Raw genomic sequence first — 24,847 nt, forward strand, 5'->3', positions numbered from 1 at the left:
GTTTGACATTCAGTAGCGATAGGCAGAGTCATCCCTTAAATGTTGATTAATCACCTAACTGAATATAGAGTGCACTGCTTCCTGGAACCAGCAGGGGTGCTGTTGATGTTTCCCAGTAATTATTTTTGGTAATAGTAATGGTAATGGTTTAATTTCATTTGAACATGCATCAGATTACAATTGAATGCATCACATAATCAGTTCACAGTTCCACATGTCCAAAAGGAGTAGGATTTAATCCTACCCCTCCATCTACTACTTTTACAGTCAGTAACTGTTACATTTGTTCACTTCCTGCTTTCCTAATATAGTTTAAGTTTTTTATTTGATTTTGTTTTTTATTTTTCTTGTCCTGTACCAAAGTACGAGGTGAAATGTAATTTAATTTAATTTAATTTAATTTAATTTAATTTAATTTAATTTAATTTAATTTAATTTAATTTAATTTAATTTAATTTAATTTAATTTAATTTAATTTAATTTAATTTAATTTATATTTTTTCATTAAAAACATTTTAGTAATTTTTTTTATTTTTAGTAATTATAATAAAAAATTATAATAAAAACATGTTAGTAATTTTTAAATTTATATATTTATTTTTGTCCTGTACCGAAGTACAAGGTGATATTTAATTTAATTTAATTTAATTTAATTTAATTTAATTTAATTTAATTTAATTTAATTTAATTTAATTTAATTTAATTTAATTTAATTTAATTTAATTTAATTTAATTTAATTTAATTTAATTTTTACATAAATGACATAATGGGTACCATAGTAGTTTTTTTTTATTTTATTTTATTTTATAAAATTGTATATTTTTTTATTTAAAAAAAAATATTTTATGTTTTTTATTTTTATTTTTATTTTTTTTTTAAAGAAAAAAAAGAATAGGTACTAGAGCCAGTTTATGGTAACAAATATGGTAAAAATCTATCTTAGATTGCTAAGAATAACTTTAAGTTATTGACTCATTTCTACCGGTGTCGGTAAATTTTGATGCTCAGCCAAATGTAACGAGCGGAAATAGACTGTCTCGCTAAATAAGGTTTCAGACATCTAATATGCTGATGTCACTGTGGGGTGACTAGCTGGCCCTGAGAGGCGACTCTGAAGTCTGACTAGCTTAAAAAAAAAAAAAGTGTTGCTAAGTGTAAGTGACGTGGAACGGTACTTCTTATTCTGGAAGCAGTGCCACTAAATAACAATAATAAAGTAAATTCATGAATACTATTTCATAGAACAATGCTAGAATTGATGTCAGTACCTCTGGTAGTGATGGTTAGGCCAGCAGGTACATGTTTGCTGGCCCTGACTGCACACCACTGGAGAGTTACAATGTACTGTATATGTAAAAAACTGATAAATTATTGTTTTTTTATATTATTATATTTGCAGCATTCAGTGGCCGTAGTCCACATTCAAGGCCGTCGTCCTTTTGGTCAGAACCTGGTCAACGTCTTCATTGATGGAGAGCTGTATAAAACCGCACAGCTTCGATTTCCATCCTTGAGTGAGGTAGCAGAAATTTATTTTTCCTGACTTTTGTTTTAATTACTCATCCTAAATCATCTTTTTCATATTTTTTGTAGCCGTTTACGTCCTGCTGCATCGGCTCTGCGGGCAACCGCACCACCACCACGACCACCTCACCTAATCTACCTACATCTGTATCCTCCGGACAATCCCCTGAATTTACCTTTCCCGCTCACGGCCCTTCCCTCCTCCGCTCCCAGTCCTTCCCAGCCTCCACAAGAGGACCCTGGGGCTCTTTAAGTGACCCCCCTGTGCGCACCATCCCAGCCGGACTGCAGGACACCGTATGGGGAACGCCGAGTTCTCTGGACGGCCTCCTGGGTGCTGCTTTTATCTGCCATGAGTCTCTGCAGCAGGCCCAAACCAGAGCGCTATACGCTGCAGGTAAGCCACGTTCTCCATTGAAGCGAAACGGATTTTCGACTTCTGGTCTCCATTTCAGGTCCCAATTATGTTTCCTTATTCAAAGCGGATGGAGAAATGTCGGATCTTAATGGCAAGCTTTTGCTCTACTACACTCCTCAGGTAACCTAATGGAAAAGTATTAGTACTATTAAAGCTATTTATTATATGCCGCTTAATGTTATGTGTGCGATTCAGGCATTCAAGAGCCAAATATGTCAGGATCTGTCTCCAAATCATCAATACGACGGCAGGCTAACGGGACACAGAGTCGTCAACTGGGACATTAAGGTTGGCTGAACAAAGTCGCATAAATATACAGTAAACCTCGGATATATCAGACTCGGATATATCGGAAATTCGCTCACAACGGACAGATAAAAAAAGAACCGATTTTTCTGTAATGCATTTCCAATAAAAATTCATTGCATGTATCGGATTTTTTATATAACGGATTTCGCCTATTTCGGACAAAATCTCCAGTCCCGTTCCAATGCATTTCCATTAAATTTCCCTCGCATATATCGGATGGGGGCGGCACGGTGGTCTAGGGGTTAGCGCACAGACCTCACAGCTAGGAGACCAGGGTTCAATTCCACCCTCGGGCATCTCTGTGTGGAGTTTGCATGTTCTCCCCGTGCATGCGTGGGTTTTCTCCGGGTATTCCGGTTTCCTCCCACATTCCAAAAACATGCTAGGTTAATTAGCGACTCCAAATTGTCCATAGGTATGAATGTGAGTGTGAATGGTTGTTTGTCTATATGTGCCCTGTGATTGGCTGGCGACCAGTCTAGGGTGTACCCCGCCTTACGCCCAAAGACAGCTGGGATAGGCTCCAGCACCCCTCGTGAGGAAAAGCGGTAGAAAATGAATGAATATCGGATTTTTTATAACGGATTTCACCTATTTTGGACAAAATCTCCAGTCCCGTTCCAATGCATTTCCATTAAATTTCCCTCGCATATATCGGATGGCCGCATCGTGGCGCTCCGATTCGCCGAATCGTGACAGGCCGCTATACGACGTCATTTGCAGCGTTTGCAGCGTTGCCTGCGCGTCCAGGTACATTGGAAACATAGTCAAGGAAGTGCCTTTTTATAACGGATAAAATCCGATTTACCCATATACCGGATATAAATCCGATATATGCGTAAAACGGACATTTTCCGGTATACGCATATAACGGATTTCGCTTATATCGGACAAAACCAGTGGGAACAATTGAATCCGATATATCCGAGGTTTACTGTACTACAAGTCGATATTCATGATTATAAATGGATTATGTTTTCTTCTGCAGGATGTCATCAATGTGGTGGGGGGCATCGGGGTTCTGCTGCCCCTCCTTGAGCAAGTCTGCGAGGCCGAGCAGGCTTACAACAGCAGTCAGGAGATTTCAGACCTGCTCGGACCTGAGCTGACGTCCTCGCGAGGCCCGGCCGCCATGTTGTTGCCGCTCAACCAGTCTTCAGGTCAGCTTTTACATGACGGAGACTCACCTGCTGCACAAGTAGTCAGAGGTCATTTCAAGGACGTGTTCTTTATATGCAATAAGCTTTATTCATTCATTCATTCATTTTCTACCGCTTTTTCCTCACGAGGGTCGCGGGGGGTGCTGGAGCCTATCCCAGCTGTCTTCGGGGGAGAGGCGGGGTACACCCTGGACTGGTCGCCAGCCAATCACAGGGCATATATAGACAAACAACCATTCACACTCACATGCAATAAGCTTTATAATCTTGGTATTTACTCTCTTATTCTCACATCACAAACCAACAGGAAGAACAAAAAAAATAACACATTTGGAAATAGACAAGTCAATAGTCATGCAAAACAACACATTTTAGAATAATTAATAAACTGCAAGGCATGCTGGGAAGTCCACACACACTTTCTAATATTTTAATATTAGCGTTTTACAATGCCTGCTAATGTGATGCAAGGTCTGAGTGGGAAAAAAAAGAGGACAAGCATGTTTATTCTTGCATCCGGCACAGCTTAACCATAAACACACACACTTCCGTCCTTCAAAATAAGAGCACTGTTTACCTTTCATGGTCATTTTATCTAACTGTGCAAACAAAATAAACAAAATATGTTACAATAATAATGCAAGTTGCTGCACGGAGGTCGAGTGGTTAGCACGCAGACCTCACAGCTAGGAGACCCGAGTTCAATTCCACCCTCGTGCATGCGTGGGTTTTCTTCCGGGTACTCCGGTTTCTTCCCACATTCCAAAAACATGCTAGGTTAATTAGCGACTCCAAATTGTGCATTGTCATGCATTGTGACAGTCAGTAAATTCATCTTTGTTGTTTTATGGCTTCAGAATCAAGACTGGAGAGGAACAGCATCGCCGCCTACCTCCTGATGCTGAAGAACATGATCCGCCGTCACCCTGTCAATCAGGAAGCTCTGCTGCAGTGCCACGGGCCCAGCATCATCGGAGCCATGTTGTGTAAAGTAAGAACTGTGACTTTTGAGTGAATATTTGCCATCGGAGTTCTGCTGTGTGATAATAATAGATTTGATTTTACAGATTTGTCAATTTTCATGTGTAATGCTGAGGATATGCACAACGATGAGCGAATTCAAGAAACAATACAAGCAGTTGATGTTTGCTAAATACAAGGATGAAGAGTCTTGAACCAGTCATGATGTGCTATATATATCACTATATTGACACTTACTATGGTACACATTATGTCATTGGATGGTCATATCACCTCGTACTTCCGTACGGGACAAAAATAAATAATTAAATAAAAAGAAAATACTAACATGTTTTTATTATAATTTTTTATTATAATTACTAAAAATAAAAAAATACTAAAATGTTTTTAATGAAAAATATAAATTAAATTAAATTAAATTTAATTAAATTAAATTAAATTTAATTAAATTTAATTAAATTTAATTAAATTTAATTAAATTTAATTAAATTTAATTAAATTTAATTAAATTTAATTAAATTTCACCTTGTACTTCGGTATGGGACAAAAATAAATATATAAATAAAAAAAAATACTAAGATGTTTTTATTATAATTTTTTATTATAATTACAAAAAATAAAATACTAAAATGTTTTTTTATGAAAAAATATAAATTAAATTAAATAAAATATCACCTCGTACTTCGGTACGGGACAAAAATAAATATATGAATAAAAAAATTACTAACATGTTTTTATTATAATTTTTTATTATAATTACTAAAAATAAAAAAAAATACTAAAATGTTTTTTCATGAAAAAATTTAAATTAAATTAAATTAAATATCACCTCATACTTCGGTACGTGACAAGAAAAATCAAAAGGAAAAAAAAGAAAGAAAAAAAAACTTAAACTATATTAGGAAAGCAGGAAGTGAACAAATGTAACAGTTACTGATTGTAAAAGTACCAGATGGAGGGGTAGGATTTAATAAGCTTTGCTTCTTCCTACTCCTTTTGGACATGTGGAACTGTGAACTGATTATGTGATGCGTTCAATTGTAATCTGATGCATGTTCAAATGAAATCAAACCATTACCATTATTAAATATAGCATGAATGACAAAAACGATGCACACGTGACGACTCCTTCTCTGTGCAGGTTCCCGGCAGCATGATGGACATGAATGTGTTGATCGCATGTCAGCTGTTACTGGAGCAGGTTTGCAACGAGGGAAACAGTCCGCTTCTGCAGCAGCTCTACCAGCACCTGCTGTTTGATTTCCGGATCTGGACCAAAAGCCATGCTGCTGTTTGTCAGGGTATGAGACATAAGCGGTCTTTTTGTTATTGATCAGTGCAACCTTTATATTCCATTGAAAAGGTTTAAGTGTTGCTTTCAAATGTAAATTCACATATTTGTTGCACCTTTTTGAAGAAAAATAAAAAACGTTATTTTCTTCTCCAAAGCTCATGTGCGATACATCTCCACGGTGATACACAAAGGAAAGCAGCGTTTAAAAAGGAAGTATGGAGTCCAGTACATACTGGACACCATTCGCACGTACTACAGGTACTACTCTTTCATATGGACGATGGAGAATGACAAATAAAGTTTTTTTTTTTTTTAACGTTGGTGTTTGCAGTGTAGAAAAAGATGGCGGCTCTCTCTCGGATGACAAGCAGAACATACAGACGTCTCTGTTTGAGCTCCTCAAAGACTTCCTCAAGTCTCCAACACCTGAGGAGCTTCACAGCGTCCTCGCTTACATGCTTTGTGCAGGAGAGGAAGAGCAGGTGCTGATCGTTTTACGTAGATACTGTGTGTGCACCGCCATGTTAGCATGGTTCCTTAAGTGGAGGTGCTGCTGTAATTTGCTCCTCCAGGTGGTGAAGGCCCTGGACGTGCTGTACGAGCTGTTGCGGAGCAGCCCTCCTCGTGAGCAGGTTCAGGCCGTGCTGCTGGATTGGGGAGTGGAGCAGTTTTATAGTCTACTGCTCAACACGAGCTTCGGAGATCGAGCCCGAGAGAGAGTGTTCAGGGTGAGAGTGTTTCGTTTATCTCCACGTATCTCCATCAAAAATGTCAGCCATCATGACAACGTTCCACTCTGCAGGTTTTATATAAAATCCTCAAAAGCGAGCGTGTATCCGAACGCAACAAGCAACGCATCAAACTTAAGGACTTTGGCTATCTCGGATTGGTGTTTTTCCTTGAAGACATTCCCGTAACCATGACAACGGTGCGATGTCTGTACGAGCAGGTCCTCGCTACAGGTAATTGAAACAAAGTGAGGCGTTTATAAAGGTTAAAGCTTTTAAAGGTAAGATGTGGAAATTGCGGGTTTGAATCTCCTTCTGTGTGTGACTGTTTGCATGTTCTTCCTGTTCCTGACTTCGGTTTCCTCCTACATCCCCAAAACGTGCGTCTTAGGTTCTTCTTATGTTTGGGGTAAAAGTATTAAGTACCGTAAATGTGAAGGCTATTTTGGATTATGTCGGCATGAGTCAGCCAATCACAGGGCACATACAGACAAACAACCATTCACACTCACATTCATACCTATGGACAATTTGGAGTCGCTAATTAACCTAGCATGTTTTTGGAATGTGGGAGGAAACCGGAGTACCCGGAGAAAATGCTAACTCCACACAGAGATGGCCGAGGGTGGAATTTAACTCGGGTCTCCTAGCTGTGAGGCCTGTGTGCTAACCACTAGACCACCTGTTGTATTACATTCATTCATTTTCTACCGCTTATCCTCACAAGAGTCGCGGGGGTGCTGGAGCCTATCCCAGCTGTCTTCATGCGAGAGAGGCGGGGTACACCCTGGACTGGTGGCCATGCAACCAATCACAGGGCACATATAGACAAACAACCATTCACACTCACATTCATACCTATGGACAATTTGGAGTCGCTAATTAACCTAGCATGTTTTTGGAATGTGGGAGGAAACCGGAGTACCCGGAGAAAACCAAAGCAACCAAACTCCACACAGAGATGCCCAAGCGGGGAATCGAACCCGGGTCTCCACCACTAGGACCACCGTGCAGCCTTAAAGTTACCTAAAATTCTGTAATTTTAGGTAATATTTTCCACACAGACATGGCCGAGGGTGGAATTGAACTCGGGTCTCCTAGCTGTGAGGCCTGCGTGTTAACCACTCGCCCACCGTGCAGTATTACATTAACTGGGAACTGGGATAGGCTCCAGCACCCCCGCGACCCTTGTGAGGATAAGCGGTAGAAAATGAATGAATGTAATACAACCAAGTGGTTAGCACACAGACCTCACAGCTAGGAGACCTGAGTTCAATTCCACCCTCGGCCATGTCTGTGTGGAGTTTACATGTTCTCCTAGCTGTGAGGCCTGCGTGCTAACCACTCATCCACCGTGCAGTATTACAGTAACTGGGAACTGGGATAGGCTCCAGCACCCCCGCAACCCTCGTGAGGATAAGCGGTAGAAAATGAATGAATGTAATACAACCAAGTGGTTAGCACACAGGCCTCACAGCTAGGAGACCCGAGTTCAATTCCACTCTCGGCCATGTCTGTGTGGAGTTTGCATGTTCCAACATGCTAACCACTCGTCCACCGTGCAGTATTACAGTAACACAATAACACAGAAGCATACTTGAAAGCTTTCCAGATGCTAGTTCTTATTTGCTACCTTCTTCCAGATCCGAGTCCGAACTTCAGAGACCTCCTGGCTGTGGTGTGTCTGTCCCACCGCGCTGACCTCACTGTCCGCTTGGACGTCTGTCGCAAGGTCGGTTTTCCCATTAAAAAAAAAAATTCCAAACATACAAATGAATCCATCTCATTCCACTGTGGTTAATAGGGTAGTAAGAACATCAATAAAACATCATTTCCTCATGTTCTACTGCAGCTCTTCCACCTCATCTACTCCAGTGAGGACTACGTGAAGCAGCTCGCCAAACAGCCCGCATGGCAGGATATCCTCACTAAGCTCTACGTCAAAGAGTCGTACGAATCCTACGCTGCTAGCATTGCGGAATCCAAATCCATCGATCCCAGTTTCCGGCCTCCGTTGCGTCGAGAGCAGAATCTCATCATCGAGGATGCCCAGGCGGACATCTTCCTGGGGTACGGCACCTCTCAGGAGGAGGAGGATGACGATGACGATGAAGAGGACTCCCGTCAACGGGATATCTCCGAGGGGTTCTCAGATTTATCCCAATCGCCGCCTATTGGAGTCGAAAACCAGATGAAGAACTTTCCGGGTTCAATCCAATTCAAGTCGTTTGATTCGGCGGACCAGGAGAGTCACACGTCCTCCCTCTCCAGTTCCGTCAATGTGGTCGATCTGGCTTTGCCTCGCCCCGACGACGAAGGCAGGGATTATCATCCGCTCTCCCCGTTTGGAACGTCGCCTTTTGACTTGGAATTGTGCAGCATGGGGGAGAACACGCCAACCACGCCTTCACCTTTGGAGCACTGCAAGCCATTCCCGGCACTAAGACCGAGAAAGAGCTCCAGTCTCTCCAACGTTCTGGACCACTCCAGTTACGGTACAGATCCTCCGACGGCAGACACCATCTCCAACACGTCCAACCCGCAGGTTTGGATTTACGTTCACATCTTGGACTTTGTTGTGTTTCCTGTGTCTGAGTGTTGTTGACATTACAGCAGACGCCAGAAGAGGAGCTGTGCAACCTCCTCACCAACATCATCTTCTCCGTGCTTTGGAGTGGAAGCGGGGCGGACGGGCCTGAAGATGTGGTCTGGAGAGAGAGGGGGCAGGTTTTTTCTGTTCTCACTAAACTGGGTTCCTCCTGCCAACTGGTCCGTGCGCCTGATGACATCAAACGCAGGTCAGATTCCATCACCGTACAACCAGGGGTCTCAAACTCAATTTAGCTGGGGGCCACTGGAGCTAGGGTCTGACCGCATCAGGTTTTCCAAAAAAAAAAAAAAAACGCATTTATTAAAAACAGAAAAATTAATAAATTTTGCTTTGGTTTTGATTTTCTACAAGAATTAATTTTTATTTTTCTACACAAAATAAGATGAAAAATAAATAAACAAATCAATAATAAAGAAAATCAATCAATCAGTAATAAATAAATATAATAATAATAATAACAAAACAGCAAATAATAAAAAATTAAGAAACCACATATAGTTGGTGGGTAGACAAATTATTTTTTTTCAGATTAAAATAAACAAAGCATTATTAGAGCCCTGTAGACATGACAAAACACGACTATAGTCACATTTATACTCTTTTTATTTACAACATATTGCGCAACTGCAGGGTCTTGAGACGCATGCTAACTCGCAAACTAGAGAGCTAGCGACCTAAACGGTAGCCTCCGAGTTATTTCCTTTAAACTTAAAAAGCCAAAAACTTACCACTTCCACACGGATAGGGAGGATAACTATTAACAGTTATTTAACCTTTAACATGAACATTAATCAAACGTAATAATTTTTTCTGGGTACATGATACCATACAGCATCCATATCAAACTTGCGCGGGCCGCACTAACATTAAACTTTCATATCAAGGCGGGGGCCTCAAACTAGTGTCCTGCGGGCCACATTTGGCCCGCGGGCCGCATGTTTGAGACCCCTGATTTACAACATATTGCGCAACTGCAGGGTCTTGTGACACATGCTAACTCGCAAACTAGAGAGCTAGCGACCTAAACGGTAGCCTTCAAGTTATAACTTAAAAAGCCAAAAACTTACCACTTCCACACGGATAGGGAGAATAACTATTAACAGTTATTTAACCTCTAACATGAAACGTAATAATTTTTTCTGGGTACATGATACCATACAGCATCCATATCAAACACTAACATTAAGCTTTCATATCAACGCGGGGGCCTCAAACTAGTGTCCTGTGGGCCAAATGTGGCCCGCAGGCCGCATGTTTGAGACCCCCTGCCGTACACAGTAGAGCTCCATTATTTACAGTAAATTTGAATTTATGTTGCTGTGTATTTGTCAGTCTGCTGGAGATGATGCTGGAATCGTCTTTGTCCGATCTGAGGGACGCACAAGGAGTCTTCCTGCCTTTCTGTCCCAGCCTGGTGAGACTCCTCCGACTCCTGCAGGACTTCCTCTTTGCAGAGGGGACAGACAATCGCTCTCTGTGGAGTGAAAAGGTAGAGAGCCTCCTTTTGTTAGCACATGCTAACACATTCATGCTACGTATCTGTTGAAGTCATTCATTCGGGGAGGGGAGGGGGTGGAGCCTATTCCAGCTGTCTTGGGGCGAGAGGCGGGGTACACCCTGGACTGGTGGCCAGCCAATCACAGGGCACATATAGACAAACAACCATTCACACTCACATTCATACATATGGACAATTTGGAATAGCCAATTAGGAAACCGGAGTACCCGGAAGAAAACCCACGAAGGGAGAACATGCAAACTCCACACAGAGATGGCCGAGGGTGGAATTGAACTCGGGTCTCCTAGCTGTGAGGCCTGTGTGCTCACCACTCGTCCACCATGCAGCCCGGTTGTATTACATTCATTCATTCATTTTCTACCGCTTATCCTCACAAGAGTCGCGGGGGTGCTGGAGCCTATCCCAGCCGTCTTCGGGGCAAGAGGCGGGGTACACCCTGGACTGGTTGCCAGCCAATCACAGGGCACATATAGACAAACAACCATTCACACTCACATTCATACCTATGGACAATTTGGAGTTGCTAATTAACCTAGCATGTTTTTGGAATGTGGGAGCAAACTCCACACAGAGATGGCCGAGTGTGGAATTGAACCCTGGTCTCCTAGCTGTGAGGTCTGTGCGCTAACCACTCAGTTGAAGTCATTCAAGTAAAATGTCTGCAATCAGGCATGGGTGATGACTAGATTAGGATTTAAGGCACCTGTCAAGTAATCCAGACAAACGGGTGTGGCTGTAGTCAGGCAGAGACTATAACAACATGTCTGCCCGGAGGGCGGCAAAGTCGCTGCATTTCACTTGCATTCTTCTCAATGCAAGTTATGCTCCAGTTGATGTATTGAAGGTGTGAAAACAAGGTGTACGCTTCTATTATGAGCCCTTTGTTGATCCTCTTTGCCGTGTGTGCAGATCTTTGAGGGGGTGGTGAACCTGCTGGACAAGTTGCAGGCCTGGCACAGCACCCCTGGCACCCCCGCCAGCACCGAACTGAAGGAAATGTCACAAATCGGCCTGCGGATCATCACCGGCTACATCCAGCAGCAACATTCACAGGTAAAAAAAATAATAGGGCTGTAATTTTACAAGAATAAAGTCAAAATATCAGGAAGAAAAAATTGCAATTTCACAAGAAACTTGTAATATTAATTACAATTATTAAATTAATTAAATTATTTAATTAATAATAAAATAATTAATAAATAATACATTTAATTAATAGTACAATTTAATCATTTAATTATTTATTTATTTATTTAATATATATATATATTTTATTATTAATTAATATTATAATAAAGGAATATTTGTTAAAAAATTATTTTCAAATGTTGTAACATGACAATCACACAAAACAAGATAAAGCTGTAATTTCTGGACAATTAGATGGGCAAAAACGTTATAATATTATGAGAATAAAGTCAAAATATGACTGGAAAAAATTACAATTTTACGAGAAACTTGTAATATTAATTAAAATTATTTAATTAATTAAATTATTTAATTACCATTAAATATTTAATTAATTGCTCCAGTTGATGTATTTAATTAACATTAAATATTTAATTAATTCATTAATAATAAATGTAATTACTAATACAATTTTATTTAATTATTGTTTTAATTAATTGATATTATAATAAAGGAATGTTTGTTGAAAATTATTTTCAAATGTTGTAACATTATGAAAATGACGCAAAACAAGATAAAGCTGTAATTTTTGGACAATTAGATGGGCTAAAAAGTTATAATTTTATGAGAATAAAGTAAAAATATGACTGGAAAAAAATTTAATTTTACAAGAAACTTGTAATATTAATTACAATTATTGAATTAATTAATTAAATTATTTCATTATTTAATTAACAATCCAATATTTATTTAATTAATTAATTATAAATTCAATTAATAATACAATTTAATTAAATTATTAAATTATTTTGTATTAATTAATATTATAATAAAGGAATGTTTGTTGAAAATTATTTTCAAATGTTGTAATATTATGAAAATCACACAAAACAAGACAAAGTTGTAATTTTTGGACAATTAGATGGGCAAAAAATTTATAACATTATTAGAATAAAGTCAAAATATGACTGGAAAAAATACAAAAAATAAAGAATTGTATTTTTTCATGAAATATATATAACATCTTAGCATTCCAAAATATACAGTCCAATATTTATTTAAAACATGAAAGGGTGACCAATGTGTAATATTTGTTTTTACATCCCATCTTAGGTGTGTGTGATGGCCTTCGTGAAGCTGCACAGCCTTCTACAAACCGTCTTGTGTCTCAGCTGGGAGGAGGTGTGCTTCCTTTTGGGCCGCCTCGGTGCCCCCTTGTGGCCGGATAAGGAGACCCCGAGCGACAACAGTGAGCACGCAGAGATGTTCTCCCAGTTGGTCCCGGTCGTGCGTGCGCTCCTGGACCAGCATGCAGATCCGGTGACAGTTCAGAAGCTGCTCCCTAATCTGCCCATCACCAATGGCAGCACCACCTTCGCCCAGGACCTGAAGTCCTACAGCCATACATTGGAATGGCAAGGCTTTTACCAGCAGCAGGTATTTTGGGTTTGAAAATATATTCATTCATTTTCTACCGCTTATCTTGTCTTCAGCCAATCACAGGGCACATATAGACAAACAACCATTCACACTCACATTCATACCTATGGACAATTTGGAGTCGCTAATTAACCTAGCATGTTTTTGGAATGTGGGAGGAAACCAGAGTACCCGGAGAAAATCCACAGAGAGAACATGCAAACTCCACACAGAGATGGCCGAGGGTGGAATTGAACCCGGGTCTCCCAGCTGTGAGGCCTGCGCGCTAACCACTTCTCCACCGTACAGCCTTTGACAATAAATATAATTCGTTATTTTTTTTAACCAGATGTAATAACATTGGGGCTGCACGGTGGACGAGTGGTTTGCGCGCAGGTCTCACAGCTAGGAGATCCGAGTTTGATTCCAACCTCGGCCATCTCTGTGTGGAGTTTTTTAATTAATTGGCAACTCCAAATTGTCCATAGGTATGAATGTGAGTGTGAATGGTTGTTTGTCTATATGTGCCCTGTGATTGGCTGGCCACCAGTCCAGGGTGTACCCCGCCTCTCGCCCGAAGACAGCTGGGATAGGCTCCAGCACCCCCGCGACCCTTGTGAGGATAAGCGGTAGAAAATGAATGAATGAATGAATGAATATAATAACATTGGGGCTGCACGGTGGACGAGTGGTTAACGCGCAGGTCTCACAGCTAGGAGACCCGAGTTTGATTCCAGTCTTGGCTATCTCTGTGTGGACTTTGCATGTTCTCCCCGTGCATGTGTTTTTGGTTGTTTGTTTATATGTGCAATGTGATTGGCTCGCCACCAGTCCGGGGCGTACCCCGCCTCTCACCCGAAGACAGCTGGGATAGGCTCCAGCACCCCCGTCGACCCACGTGAGGATAAGCGTTAGAAAATGAATTCATGAATTAATTTTTTTACCAGATATAATAAAATTGGGGCTACATGGTGGCCGAGTGGTTAGTGCACAAGTCTCACAGCTAGGAGACCCAAGTTCGATTCCACCCTCGGCCATCTCTGTGTAGATAGGCTCCAGCACCCCTGACGACCCACGTGAGGATAAGCGGTAGAAAATGAATTAATGGATGAAAGAATAGAATGCAATAGAGAACTATCTGTGGCGGTCCAAATGTACTTGTGGCGGGCCAGCAACTGCTATGAAAACAATATGGAACTTTGCAGTTTATTCATTAATACAGGCTAGTTGCACACAATAACAAACATATTGCTTAATTGATACCTCTCTGACAACCTGTCAGTCAAAACTTAATTGGTTTGTGGAATGAATGATGGAATTGTGTCCAAATGTGCAGGTTCAACCCACAATGGAGCAGTACGAGCTGGACACATTTGGCCGGAGCCACGACATCATGTCCAATTTCTGGAATTCCTGCTTCGACGACCTCATGAGTACGGCCTTCAAACGGGACAAAGACAGATCGGACAGCAAAGCAAAGTTCCAGGTGTCTATATATCACATGCAGGTATCTCATTGTTCTCTCCACTCACCTACCGCTGCTGCGTACCATCACAGGAAATGATCGTCGACCCCTACCTGAAGCGCGTCCGCAGCGAGAACGGCCGCTACATCAGTTGGCAGAAGCAGAGCTCCGGCCAGCAGGGGGTGGTGTGGCAGCACTGGAAAGCTCTACGGAGGCTTTTGACCAGCGAGAGAGCGCCTTGGGCCAACAAGTAGGCCTCTTCCAATTTACGCCAGTGTTATTTTTATTCGCTTTGCCCAAACATGCTTTACATTCCTTCTAAAAGTGTGCTTTGCCACTTGCCCTCCGGAATGTGTTTATGCCTCAAAGTGAGGTCCAGCTCGCTCACTCACTTTTTCTTTTCTTTTTTTAAACTCAAGTCATCAACAACACTAAAATAACAATAACACTACAATAATGACATAAATCAGTTTCTTGTTTAATATGTATGCCAATTTCAATGATTACAAGCAATATATTTATATTTAATGATCAAATTCCTGTGAATAAGCCATTACTTTTTTCTTATACTTTGAACCATGCATACCATACAGTGGTGCATTCTAATCTAATTACTTCTAATTACTTCAGAACTACTCCTAATTGTTTGAATACTGTGCTGCTGGCGAATTAGTGAGGAAACGATCTCTCGTTCTTTAGTAGGAGCCAATCGCAACCTCGCAGTGCACTTACAACAAGCTTGTCAGCTCATTCAAAATTGCAGGAGGTCATTAAACAAACGAAGGAAGGAAGGAAGGAAGGAAGGAAGGAAGGAAGGAAGGAAGGAAGGAAGGAAGGAAGGAAGGAAGGAAGGAAGGAAGGAAGGAAGGAAGGAAGGAAGGAAGGAAGGAAGGAAGGAAGGAAGGAAGGAAGGAAGGATCGAACAAATAAATAAATCAGTCTTGATGCGTCATCTAACTAAGAACACTTAACTCATCACACAGCAACTTAACACTCAAAAGGTATACCTGACAAATGAGTTTGAAATTAAGAAGGTTTTCCCATAATGTATTGTGTCTGAAGGAGGAAGGAAGGAAGGAAGGAAGGAAGGAAGGAAGGAAGGAAGGAAGGAACAAATAAATGAATCAGTCTTGATGCGTCATCAAACTAAGAACACTTAACTCATCACACAGCAACTTAACACTCAAAAGGTATACCTGACAAATGAGTTTGAAATTAAGAAGGTTTTCCCATAGTGTATTGTGTCTGAAGGAGGAAGGAAGGAAGGAAGGTAGGAACAAATAAATGAATCAGTCTTGATGCGTCATCGAACTAAGAACACTTAACTCATCACACAGCAACTTAACAACAAAAAGACAACATTGCCTCGCCATCCATCAAATGAAAATGCACTATGGGACGACTATTTTTGTAATAAATTTTAAAGTCGTATTGGTACACGTTTGAAGGAAGGAAGGAAGGAAGGAAGGAAGGAAGGAAGGAAGGAAGGAAGGAAGGAAGGAAGGAAGGAAGGAAGGAAGGAAGGAAGGAAGGAAGGAAGGAAGGAAGGAAGGAAGGAAGGAATAAATCAGTCTCAATGTGTCATCGAACTAAGAACACTTTACTAAGAACACTAAACTCATCACACAACAACTTAACACTCAAAAGTTTGAAATTAAAAACATTTTCCACCGGAATGACATTACATACAAAGAAAGACCTCATGTTTATGTTCATATGTATGTCTAGAATCCAACCTGAGGTCAAGTGGATCCTGTCCAGCGCCGAGACGTATTCAAAAATGCGCCTCAAACTTGTCCCGAATCACCACTACGACCCTCACACTGAGGCCAGTGCCCAGAGGGACAACATGGGTGCGTGCATCACCTCATTATTATTTTTTTTTTAATGAAAAATAAAAAATAATGTCATAATTTCTCCAGGAGTGGACAGTCCACGTAGCTCCGAGCCTCTCCCTTTAGCTGTCGCTAAAGAAGCCAAAGTAAGCGACATGGAGGACGACCAGTTAGGCGAAGAGGATCTCGTCTTTTTAGACAACAAGTGAGGATGTCGACTGCAACGACATAAATGTCATTTAAACATCTAATTATGAAATTATGACTCTACCTTTTAGAGCGGAGGCAGAAGATGAGAACCAGAAAGAGAAGCTGATTTTGTCCGAAGACTGTGAACTCATCACCATCGTGGCCGTGGTCCCGGGTCGCCTGGAGGTCACCACGCATCACCTTTACTTCTACGACGGCAGCATTGAGAAAGAGGAAACCGAAGAAGGTGAAAATAACACAATGCAGTATTATGAGGACAAATAATATCATTTTAGTATCAAAGTTGCAATTTTTTGAAAATTACAGTACAAATGTTACAAAAAAATCGAGTCAAAATATTATATGAATAAAGTAAAAAATAAGTACATTTACAACAGTGAAAATATGGCTGTAATTTTACAAGAATAAAGTCAAAATATTTAGAGAAATTTTTTTTTACGAGAAACCTAATATAATATTGTAAAGGAAAACAGTCATTTTGTTTGTTAAATATTAGTTGTAATATTATGGGAATCACACGAAACAAGATAAAGTAGTATTTTTTGGAAAATTAGCAAAAAAAATTAGCAAAAAAGTTATAATATTATATATTATTTAAAAAAAAAAATCAAGTCCAAATATTATATAAATAAAGTAAAAAAATAAGTAAATTTACAACAGTAAAATGTTTTTAAAACAGTGAAAATAGGGCTGTAATTTTACAAGAATAAAGTCAAAATATAAATAAAAATTAAATTTTATGACGAACTTAATATATTGTAAAGTAAAACAGTCATTTTGTTTGTTAAAAATTATTTTTGAATGTTATAATATTATGAGAATCACACAAAACAAGATAAAGTAGTATGTTTGGACAATTAGATGGGTGAAAAAGTTATAATATTAGATATTATTATATAATATTGGAGCATAATGGAGTACATATAACAAGAACATGTGGTAATTTAATAAATACAAAGGACAAATAATGTTGTTTTAGTATCAAAGTTGCAATTTTTTTTAAATTATGGTACAAATGTTACCAAAAATCAAGTCAAAATATTATAGGAATAAAGTCAAACAAATAAGTAAATTCACAACAATATTTTTTTTAAAACAGTGAAAATAGGACTGTAATTTTACAAGAATAAAGTCAAAATATCAAGAGAAAAAAATTACAATTTTACGAGAAGCTTGTAATATTCTAAAGGAAAACAGTACTTTTGTTTGTTAATAATTATTTTCAAATGTTATAATATTATGAGAATCACACAAAACAAGATAAAGTTGTATTTTATGGACAATTAGATGGCCGAAAAAGTGATAATATTAGATATTATTATATAATATTGGAGCATATTGGAGTACATATAACAAGTGGTAATTTTATGAAAATAACACAATGCAGTATTATGAGGACAAATAATGTAGTTGCAATTTTTGGAAAATTACGGTGCAAATCTTACAAAAAATTGAGTCAAAATATTATATGAATAAAGTAAATTTACAACAATAAAAAATGTTTTTAAAACAGTGAAAATAGGGCTGTAATTTTACAAGAATAAAGTCAAAATATTAAGAGAAAAAAAACAAGAAACTTAATATAATATTGTTTGTTAAAAAATATTTTAAAATGTTGTAATATTATGAGAATCACACAAAACAAGATAAAGATGTATTTTCTGGAAAATTAGATGGTCAAAAAAGTTATAATATTATGAGAATAAAGTCAAAATATGACTGGAAAAAATACTAAATTAAAAAAAAAATCTAAAAAAATTCTCAAAAAATTCTACATTTTTTCTTGAAATATATATAACATCTTAGCATTTCAAAATATCAAAGCGGCACTTGCATCCTGTCATTTATTTAGTTTTTTTTTTTTTTTAGTTTTATTTAGTTTTTTTTTTTTTCTTCCCTGCAGGAATTGGCTTCGACTTCAAGAGACCTCTCTCGCAGCTAAGAGAGGTCCATTTGCGTCGCTACAACCTTCGGCGTTCTGCACTGGAGCTCTTCTTCATCGACCAGGCTCACTACTTCATCAACTTCAAAAAGAAGGTGAGGTTTAGCTCTTCTTGTTCTTTAAACTTTGGATTAAAGAAGCTCACACCAGATTTGTTATTTTTGCTCTCTTTTAGTTACGAAATAAAGTCTATTCAAGGATTCTGGGGCTGCGACCTCCCAACCTCTTTTACTTTGGTTCTCGTTCGCCACAAGAGCTCTTGAAGGCATCAGGCCTCACGCAGGTGTCAATTCTATTCCTATTATATCATAAATATCTCATATCGTTCTAAACTTGATACTCTTATGTTTGCATAGAAATGGGTCTGCAGGGAAATCTCCAATTTTGAATATTTGATGCAACTCAACACCATCGCTGGACGCACTTACAATGACCTATCGCAATATCCTGTGGTAAGACCACACACACACACACACACACACACACACACATACAAGAGATAATGGACGATTGAACGAAGCCTTCATGTTGTCTTTGGACTCTCGGTCAGTTCCCCTGGATACTCTGCGACTACACCTCCCCTGTTCTGGACCTGGACGACCCGTCAGTTTTCCGAGACTTGTCCAAACCTGTCAGTGTGGTCAACCCTCGCCACGCGCAGGCTGTCAAAGAGAAGTAAGTTGACTTTTTGTGTCTGATGTTGAAACCGATGTGTCGAGATGACACTTCCTGGAAATAGTTACAACAAAATATGCAAAGCGCATATAAGGGTTTTATATCATATCAATCATGGATACTACTTAAATATTGTAACTTTCTTTTTAAATAATCTTGATAGATTTTCTTCTTGTAATATTTTGACTTTATTCTCATAATATTATAATATTAACATAAACAACCACTTTATCTTGTTTTGTTTGTTTCTCATGATTTTAGAACTAGGGATTTCCTGATGCCGATATCAACCGATATCAGATTTTTAGATATCAAGCCATATCGGATATCTCTGATAATAAAATTACAATGTTTGAAAATAATTTTAAAATATTTTAAAATTTAAAAAAATAATTGAAATAAAAAAAATAATTTAAATTTAAAAAATATTTCTTTTCTATAACAACTTTTTCCCCTAATATTTTAATAATTTATTATAATATTATAATAATTATTTTGCTAATTATTTATTATTGTAAAACAACCACCACCCCTCTTTTTTGCATTTTTTTTGTAATTTTCTAATTGTTTGAACTCACTCCTTGTCAATTTTCTTATTGCAATTATTTTTTACTTTATTCTTATAATATTTTGACTTTACTGTATTTCAAACATTCAAACATTTTCCGTCAAATAATAATTAAAAAAAATTGCAACTTTGATACTAAAATTACATTATTTGTCATTTATTTTATTCCCATCAAATTAACACTTATTCTCCTTATTATTGTAGATTTTTCCATTTTTGCAGGTGCAGTGTTTTTTAATAGTTTTTTAATAGTTTATTTTTATTTTTATTTTTATTTTTATTTTTATTTTTATTTTTATTTTTATTTTTATTTTTATTTTTATTTTTATTTTTATTTTTATTTTTATTTTTATTTTTATTTTTATTTTTATTTTTATTTTTATTTTTATTTTTATTTTTATTTTTATTTTTATTTTTATTAAACAAATAAACAACTCTAATGTCTGCATTGTAGATATGAGAGTTTTGAGGACCCCACGGGCACCATCGACAAATTCCACTACGGCACCCACTACTCCAACGCAGCAGGAGTCATGCACTACATGATCCGCATGGAGCCGTTCACCACGCTGCACATCCAGCTGCAGAGCGGCAGGTGGGAACGACATCACCGGCAACTCGCCATGAAGTCGTCATTAACTCGACCGCCATTTCTCTTCAGGTTCGACTGCGCTGACCGTCAGTTCCACTCGGTGGCAGCAGCCTGGCAGGCTCGCATGGAGAGCCCGGCTGACGTCAAGGAGCTCATCCCGGAGTTCTTCTACTTCCCGGAATTCCTGCAGAACATGAATGGTGGGTTTCTCTCAGGAGAGAAAAGAGGAAGTAGAATATTCCTCTCTATGAAGATCTTACTATCTCCTGCATGTTGTTGTAGGCTTCGACCTGGGATGCTTGCAAATATCCCAGGATTCTGTTGAGGATGTTCTGCTGCCTCGCTGGGCCTCATCGAGAGAAGACTTCATCAGAAAGCACAGGAAAGCTCTGGTGAGGTTTTATGTTTTTTAGTTTTTGGTTTTCCCGGAAGCTAAAGATCTACTGGACTTCAGTCACGGTTCCTCAGCTCTTCACACTTCACCAACAAAGTTCTTATTTGCTATTTGCATGGAACCGGTTGAGGGGTGTTTCTATGCAGCTCTGGCAAGGGGGGGGGGGGGGGGATCTTGGAGTCAACACTGACCAATTGCTACAGAGTAGGCGTGGTCGGGGAGGAGGCGGCAGAATCTGTCGGCCAAGAGGAGAAAAATGCAGATTGACCCTTTGGACTATTTTATATTGATGTAGTATTTTAATTAAAAAAAACTTACTATAAGATCCAAGATAAGAAAATTAAATAAAACAAAATTTAGTTTAGTTTAGTTTAGTTTAGTTTAGTTTAGTTTAGTTTAGTTTAGTTTAGTTTAGTTTAGTTTAGTTTAGTTTAGTTTAGTTTTGGTTTAGTTTTGGTTTAGTTTAGTTTAGTTTAACTTAGTTTAGATTAGTTTAGTTTAGTTTAGTTTAGTTTAGTTTGGTTTGGTTTGGTTTGGTTTGGTTTGGTTTAGTTTAGTTTAACTTTGTTTAGTTTAGTTTGGTTTGGTTTGGTTTGGTTTGGTTTGGTTTAGTTTAGTTTAGTTTAGTTTAGTTTAGTTTAGTTTAGTTTAGTTTAGTTTAGTTTAGTTTAGTTTAGTTTAGTTTAGTTTAGTTTAGTTTAGTTTAGTTTAGTTTTAGTTTAGTTTTAGTTTAGTTTAACTTTGTTTAGTTTAACTTTGTTTAGTTTAGTTTTAGTTTAGTTTGGTTTAGCTTAGTTTAGTTTAGTTTAACTTTGTTTAGTTTAGTTTAAGTTTAGGTTTGGTTTGGTTTGGTTTGGTTTAGTTTAGTTTAGTTTAGTTTAGTTTAGTTTAGTTTAGTTTAGTTTAGTTTAGTTTAGTTTAGTTTAGTTTAGTTTAGTTTAGTTTAGTTTAGTTTAGTTTAGTTTAGTTTAGTTTAGTTTTGTTTTGTTTTGTTTTGTTTTGTTTTTGTTTCATTTTGTTTTGTTTTGTTTTTGTTTCATTTTGTTTTTGTTTCGTTTTGTTTTTGTTTCGTTTTGTTTCATTTCGTTTCGTTTTGTTTTCAATTAAATTAAATTAAATTAAATTAAATTAAATTAAATTAAATTAAATTAAATTAAATTAAATTAAATTAAATTAAATTAAATTAAATTAAATTAAATTAAATTAAATTAAATTAAATACATACTATAAGATCCAATATAATACAATACAAATCTAATCAAAATAAAATGTAATAAAATTGAATAACTTGATATGTTAACGCTGTCCGTACCTTTAGGAAAGCGAGCACGTGTCATGCCATCTGCACGAGTGGATCGATCTAATCTTTGGCTACAAGCAGCGAGGTGAAGAGGCAGTGAAAGCCCTCAATGTCTTCTACTACTGCACCTATGAAGGTATGGCACCTTAAAAAAACCAAAAACTATGACTGAGAGGAACAAACCAAAACAAACTAAATCTTAATGGTGGTCTTTTTAACAGGTGCAGTAGATCTGGATGCCATTGCTGATGAGACGGAGCGCAAGGCACTCGAAGGCATCATTAGCAACTTCGGTCAGACGCCCTGCCAACTCTTGAAGGTGTGACGTTCAGATGAAGTTCTACCTTCTCATTTTTATTGATATGAATAGAATTCTACTGATTTGATTTTGATCTCCATACAGGAGCCTCACCCGCCTCGTATGTCTGCTGCAAATGCATCGAGGCGCCAATCTCGTCTGGATGCACTTCCTGTCAATATCTTTGATCATCTCGATAAGCTACGCCCGTTTGTGGAGGTAACATAACATAATCCTGCAAATGCATTTTATGGAAATTTTTATGAACATTTTTTTTCAATATTTTGATGATTTGTGTACTCCAGGTGGTGAGCGATGGTATTTCTCTGGTCCAGGCGGTCGTACCAAAGAACCAAAATCGGTCCTTCATCATCCATGGCTCAGATATGCTAGTACGGTCGTGTTTGACACTTTCATTATTAGCCACGGCTAAGGGTGTAAAAAACAAACAAACCTGGTTTTATTCGTCCAGGTGACTGTGAGCTCAAACGGCCTGATAGGAACACACAGCTGGCTGCCGTACGACAAGAACATCGCCAACTACTTCACCTTCACCAAAGACCCGGCCATTACTAATCCCAAGTGAGTCCACAAACTCGTTTTCAGGTCAGGAATGGAGAGAAATTAGAGAAAACACTCAATATAAATACGTATGGTTGAAACCTCAGTTAGCATACGCCCCGGTTAGTGTGTTTTTTTACGGAAAAAATTTGCCTTGGTTTACATACATTTTCCAGTTAGCATACAATATGGGGCGCGTGTGTGGTTGAAACCTGGTTAATACGCCCCGGTTAGTGTATTTTTACGGTTAAAAGCGTTTGCCTTGGTTTGCATACATTTTCCAGTTAGCATACAATATGGGGCGCATCACTGCGGGATTCAAACTACGTATGGTTGAAACCTCAGTTAGCATACGCCCCGGTTAGTGTATTTTTACGGTTAAAAGCGTTTGCCTTGGTTTGCATACATTTTCCAGTTAGCATACAATATGGGGCGCATCACTGCGGGATTCAAACTACGTATGGTTGAAACCTCAGTTAGCATACGCCCCGGTTAGTGTATTTTTACGGTTAAAAGCGTTTGCCTTGGTTTGCATACATTTTCCAGTTAGCATACAATATGGGGCGCATCACTGCGGGATTCAAACTACGTATGGTTGAAACCTCAGTTAGCATACGCCCCGGTTAGTGTATTTTTACGGTTAAAAGCGTTTGCCTTGGTTTGCATACATTTTCCAGTTAGCATACAATATGGGGCGCATCACTGCGGGATTCAAACTACGTATGGTTGAAACCTCAGTTAGCATACGCCCCGGTTAGTGTATTTTTTACGGTTAAAAGCATTTGCCTTGGTTTGCATACATTTTCCAGTTAGCATACAATATGGGGCACATCATGTTATTAATACACTGCGGGATTCAAACTTTGTTCTGAACTCATTTCAAAATACGTATGGTTGAAACCTCAGTTCGCGTGCGCCCCGGTTAGTGTGTTTTTTACGGAAAAAATTTGCCTTGGTTTACATACATTTTCCAGTTAGCATACAATATAGGGCACATCATGTTATTAATACACTGCGGGATTCAAACTTTGTTCTGAACTCATTTCAAAATACATATGGTTGAAACCTCAGTTAGCATACGTCCCGGTTAGTGTATTTTTTTTTGGTTAAAAGCGTTTGCCTTGGTTTGCATACATTTTCCAGTTAGCATACAATATGGGGCACATCATGTTATTAATACACTGCGGGATTCAAACTTTGTTCTGAACTCATTTCAAAATACATATGGTTGAAACCTCAGTTAGCATACGTCCCGGTTAGTGTATTTTTTATGGTTAAAAGCGTTTGCCTTGGTTTGCATACATTCTCCCCGTGCATGCGTTGGTTTTCTCCGGGTACTCCGGTTTCCTCCCACATTCCAAAAACATGCTAGGTTAATTAGCGACTCCAAATTGTCCATAGGTATGAATGTGAGTGTGAATGGTTGTTTGTCTATATGTGCCCTGTGATTGGCTGGCCACCAGTCCAGGGTGTACCCCGCCTCTCGCCCGAAGACAGCTGGGATAGGCTCCAGCACCCCCCGCGACCCTCGTGAGGAAAAAGCGGTAGAAAATGAATGAATGAATGAATGAATTAGCCGAGTAGTTAGTGCGCAGGCCTCACAGCTAAGAGACCCGAGTTCAATTCCACCCTCGGCCATCTCTGTGTGTAGTTTGCATGTTCTGTGGGTTTTTTCCGGGTACTCCGGTTTCCTCCCACATTCCAAAAAAAAAAAACATGCTAGGTTAATTAGCGACTCCAAATTGTCCATAGGTATGAATGTGAGTGTGAATGGTTGTTTGTCTATATGTGCCCTGTGATTGGCTGGCCACCAGTCCAGGGTGGCCCGAAGACAGTATAAGCGGTCGAAATGAATGTATTTCAAAGTATTTGGGTTGGGTTCATGATGCTAACCAAGGTTCCAATTTATACTCTA

At 38.5% G+C, this 24,847-nt stretch overlaps 1 protein-coding gene across 7 annotated transcripts in view; it reads left to right on the top strand.

Annotated features, from left to right (window-relative positions):
* nbeal2 (neurobeachin-like 2) overlaps positions 1-24,847 on the top strand; it is a 56,214-nt gene that overhangs the window by 25,063 nt on the left and 6,304 nt on the right. For 5 of the 7 annotated variants that reach the window (XM_058084418.1, XM_058084421.1, XM_058084423.1 and 2 more), the window contains 34 exons: positions 1,401-1,520; positions 1,595-1,922; positions 1,981-2,063; positions 2,139-2,231; positions 3,241-3,412; positions 4,270-4,403; positions 5,535-5,694; positions 5,843-5,945; positions 6,019-6,169; positions 6,260-6,415; positions 6,490-6,649; positions 8,059-8,147; positions 8,268-8,960; positions 9,029-9,213; positions 10,359-10,515; positions 11,455-11,598; positions 12,787-13,110; positions 14,429-14,578; positions 14,650-14,807; positions 16,286-16,410; positions 16,480-16,597; positions 16,671-16,828; positions 18,506-18,639; positions 18,720-18,827; positions 18,901-18,996; positions 19,095-19,219; positions 20,242-20,382; positions 20,449-20,579; positions 20,662-20,771; positions 22,092-22,209; positions 22,295-22,392; positions 22,477-22,590; positions 22,677-22,763; positions 22,844-22,953. In XM_058084418.1, the coding sequence (XP_057940401.1) occupies positions 1,401-1,520; positions 1,595-1,922; positions 1,981-2,063; positions 2,139-2,231; positions 3,241-3,412; positions 4,270-4,403; positions 5,535-5,694; positions 5,843-5,945; positions 6,019-6,169; positions 6,260-6,415; positions 6,490-6,649; positions 8,059-8,147; positions 8,268-8,960; positions 9,029-9,213; positions 10,359-10,515; positions 11,455-11,598; positions 12,787-13,110; positions 14,429-14,578; positions 14,650-14,807; positions 16,286-16,410; positions 16,480-16,597; positions 16,671-16,828; positions 18,506-18,639; positions 18,720-18,827; positions 18,901-18,996; positions 19,095-19,219; positions 20,242-20,382; positions 20,449-20,579; positions 20,662-20,771; positions 22,092-22,209; positions 22,295-22,392; positions 22,477-22,590; positions 22,677-22,763; positions 22,844-22,953 (5,333 nt within the window). The remainder of the gene's footprint in view (positions 1-1,400; positions 1,521-1,594; positions 1,923-1,980; positions 2,064-2,138; positions 2,232-3,240; positions 3,413-4,269; positions 4,404-5,534; positions 5,695-5,842; positions 5,946-6,018; positions 6,170-6,259; positions 6,416-6,489; positions 6,650-8,058; positions 8,148-8,267; positions 8,961-9,028; positions 9,214-10,358; positions 10,516-11,454; positions 11,599-12,786; positions 13,111-14,428; positions 14,579-14,649; positions 14,808-16,285; positions 16,411-16,479; positions 16,598-16,670; positions 16,829-18,505; positions 18,640-18,719; positions 18,828-18,900; positions 18,997-19,094; positions 19,220-20,241; positions 20,383-20,448; positions 20,580-20,661; positions 20,772-22,091; positions 22,210-22,294; positions 22,393-22,476; positions 22,591-22,676; positions 22,764-22,843; positions 22,954-24,847) is intronic. The other 2 variants (XM_058084419.1, XM_058084424.1) reach the window with 1 other exon arrangement.

This window comes from Doryrhamphus excisus, chromosome 10 (genome assembly GCF_030265055.1).
Source record: "Doryrhamphus excisus isolate RoL2022-K1 chromosome 10, RoL_Dexc_1.0, whole genome shotgun sequence".
In the NCBI taxonomy this organism is placed as follows: domain Eukaryota; kingdom Metazoa; phylum Chordata; class Actinopteri; order Syngnathiformes; family Syngnathidae; genus Doryrhamphus; species Doryrhamphus excisus.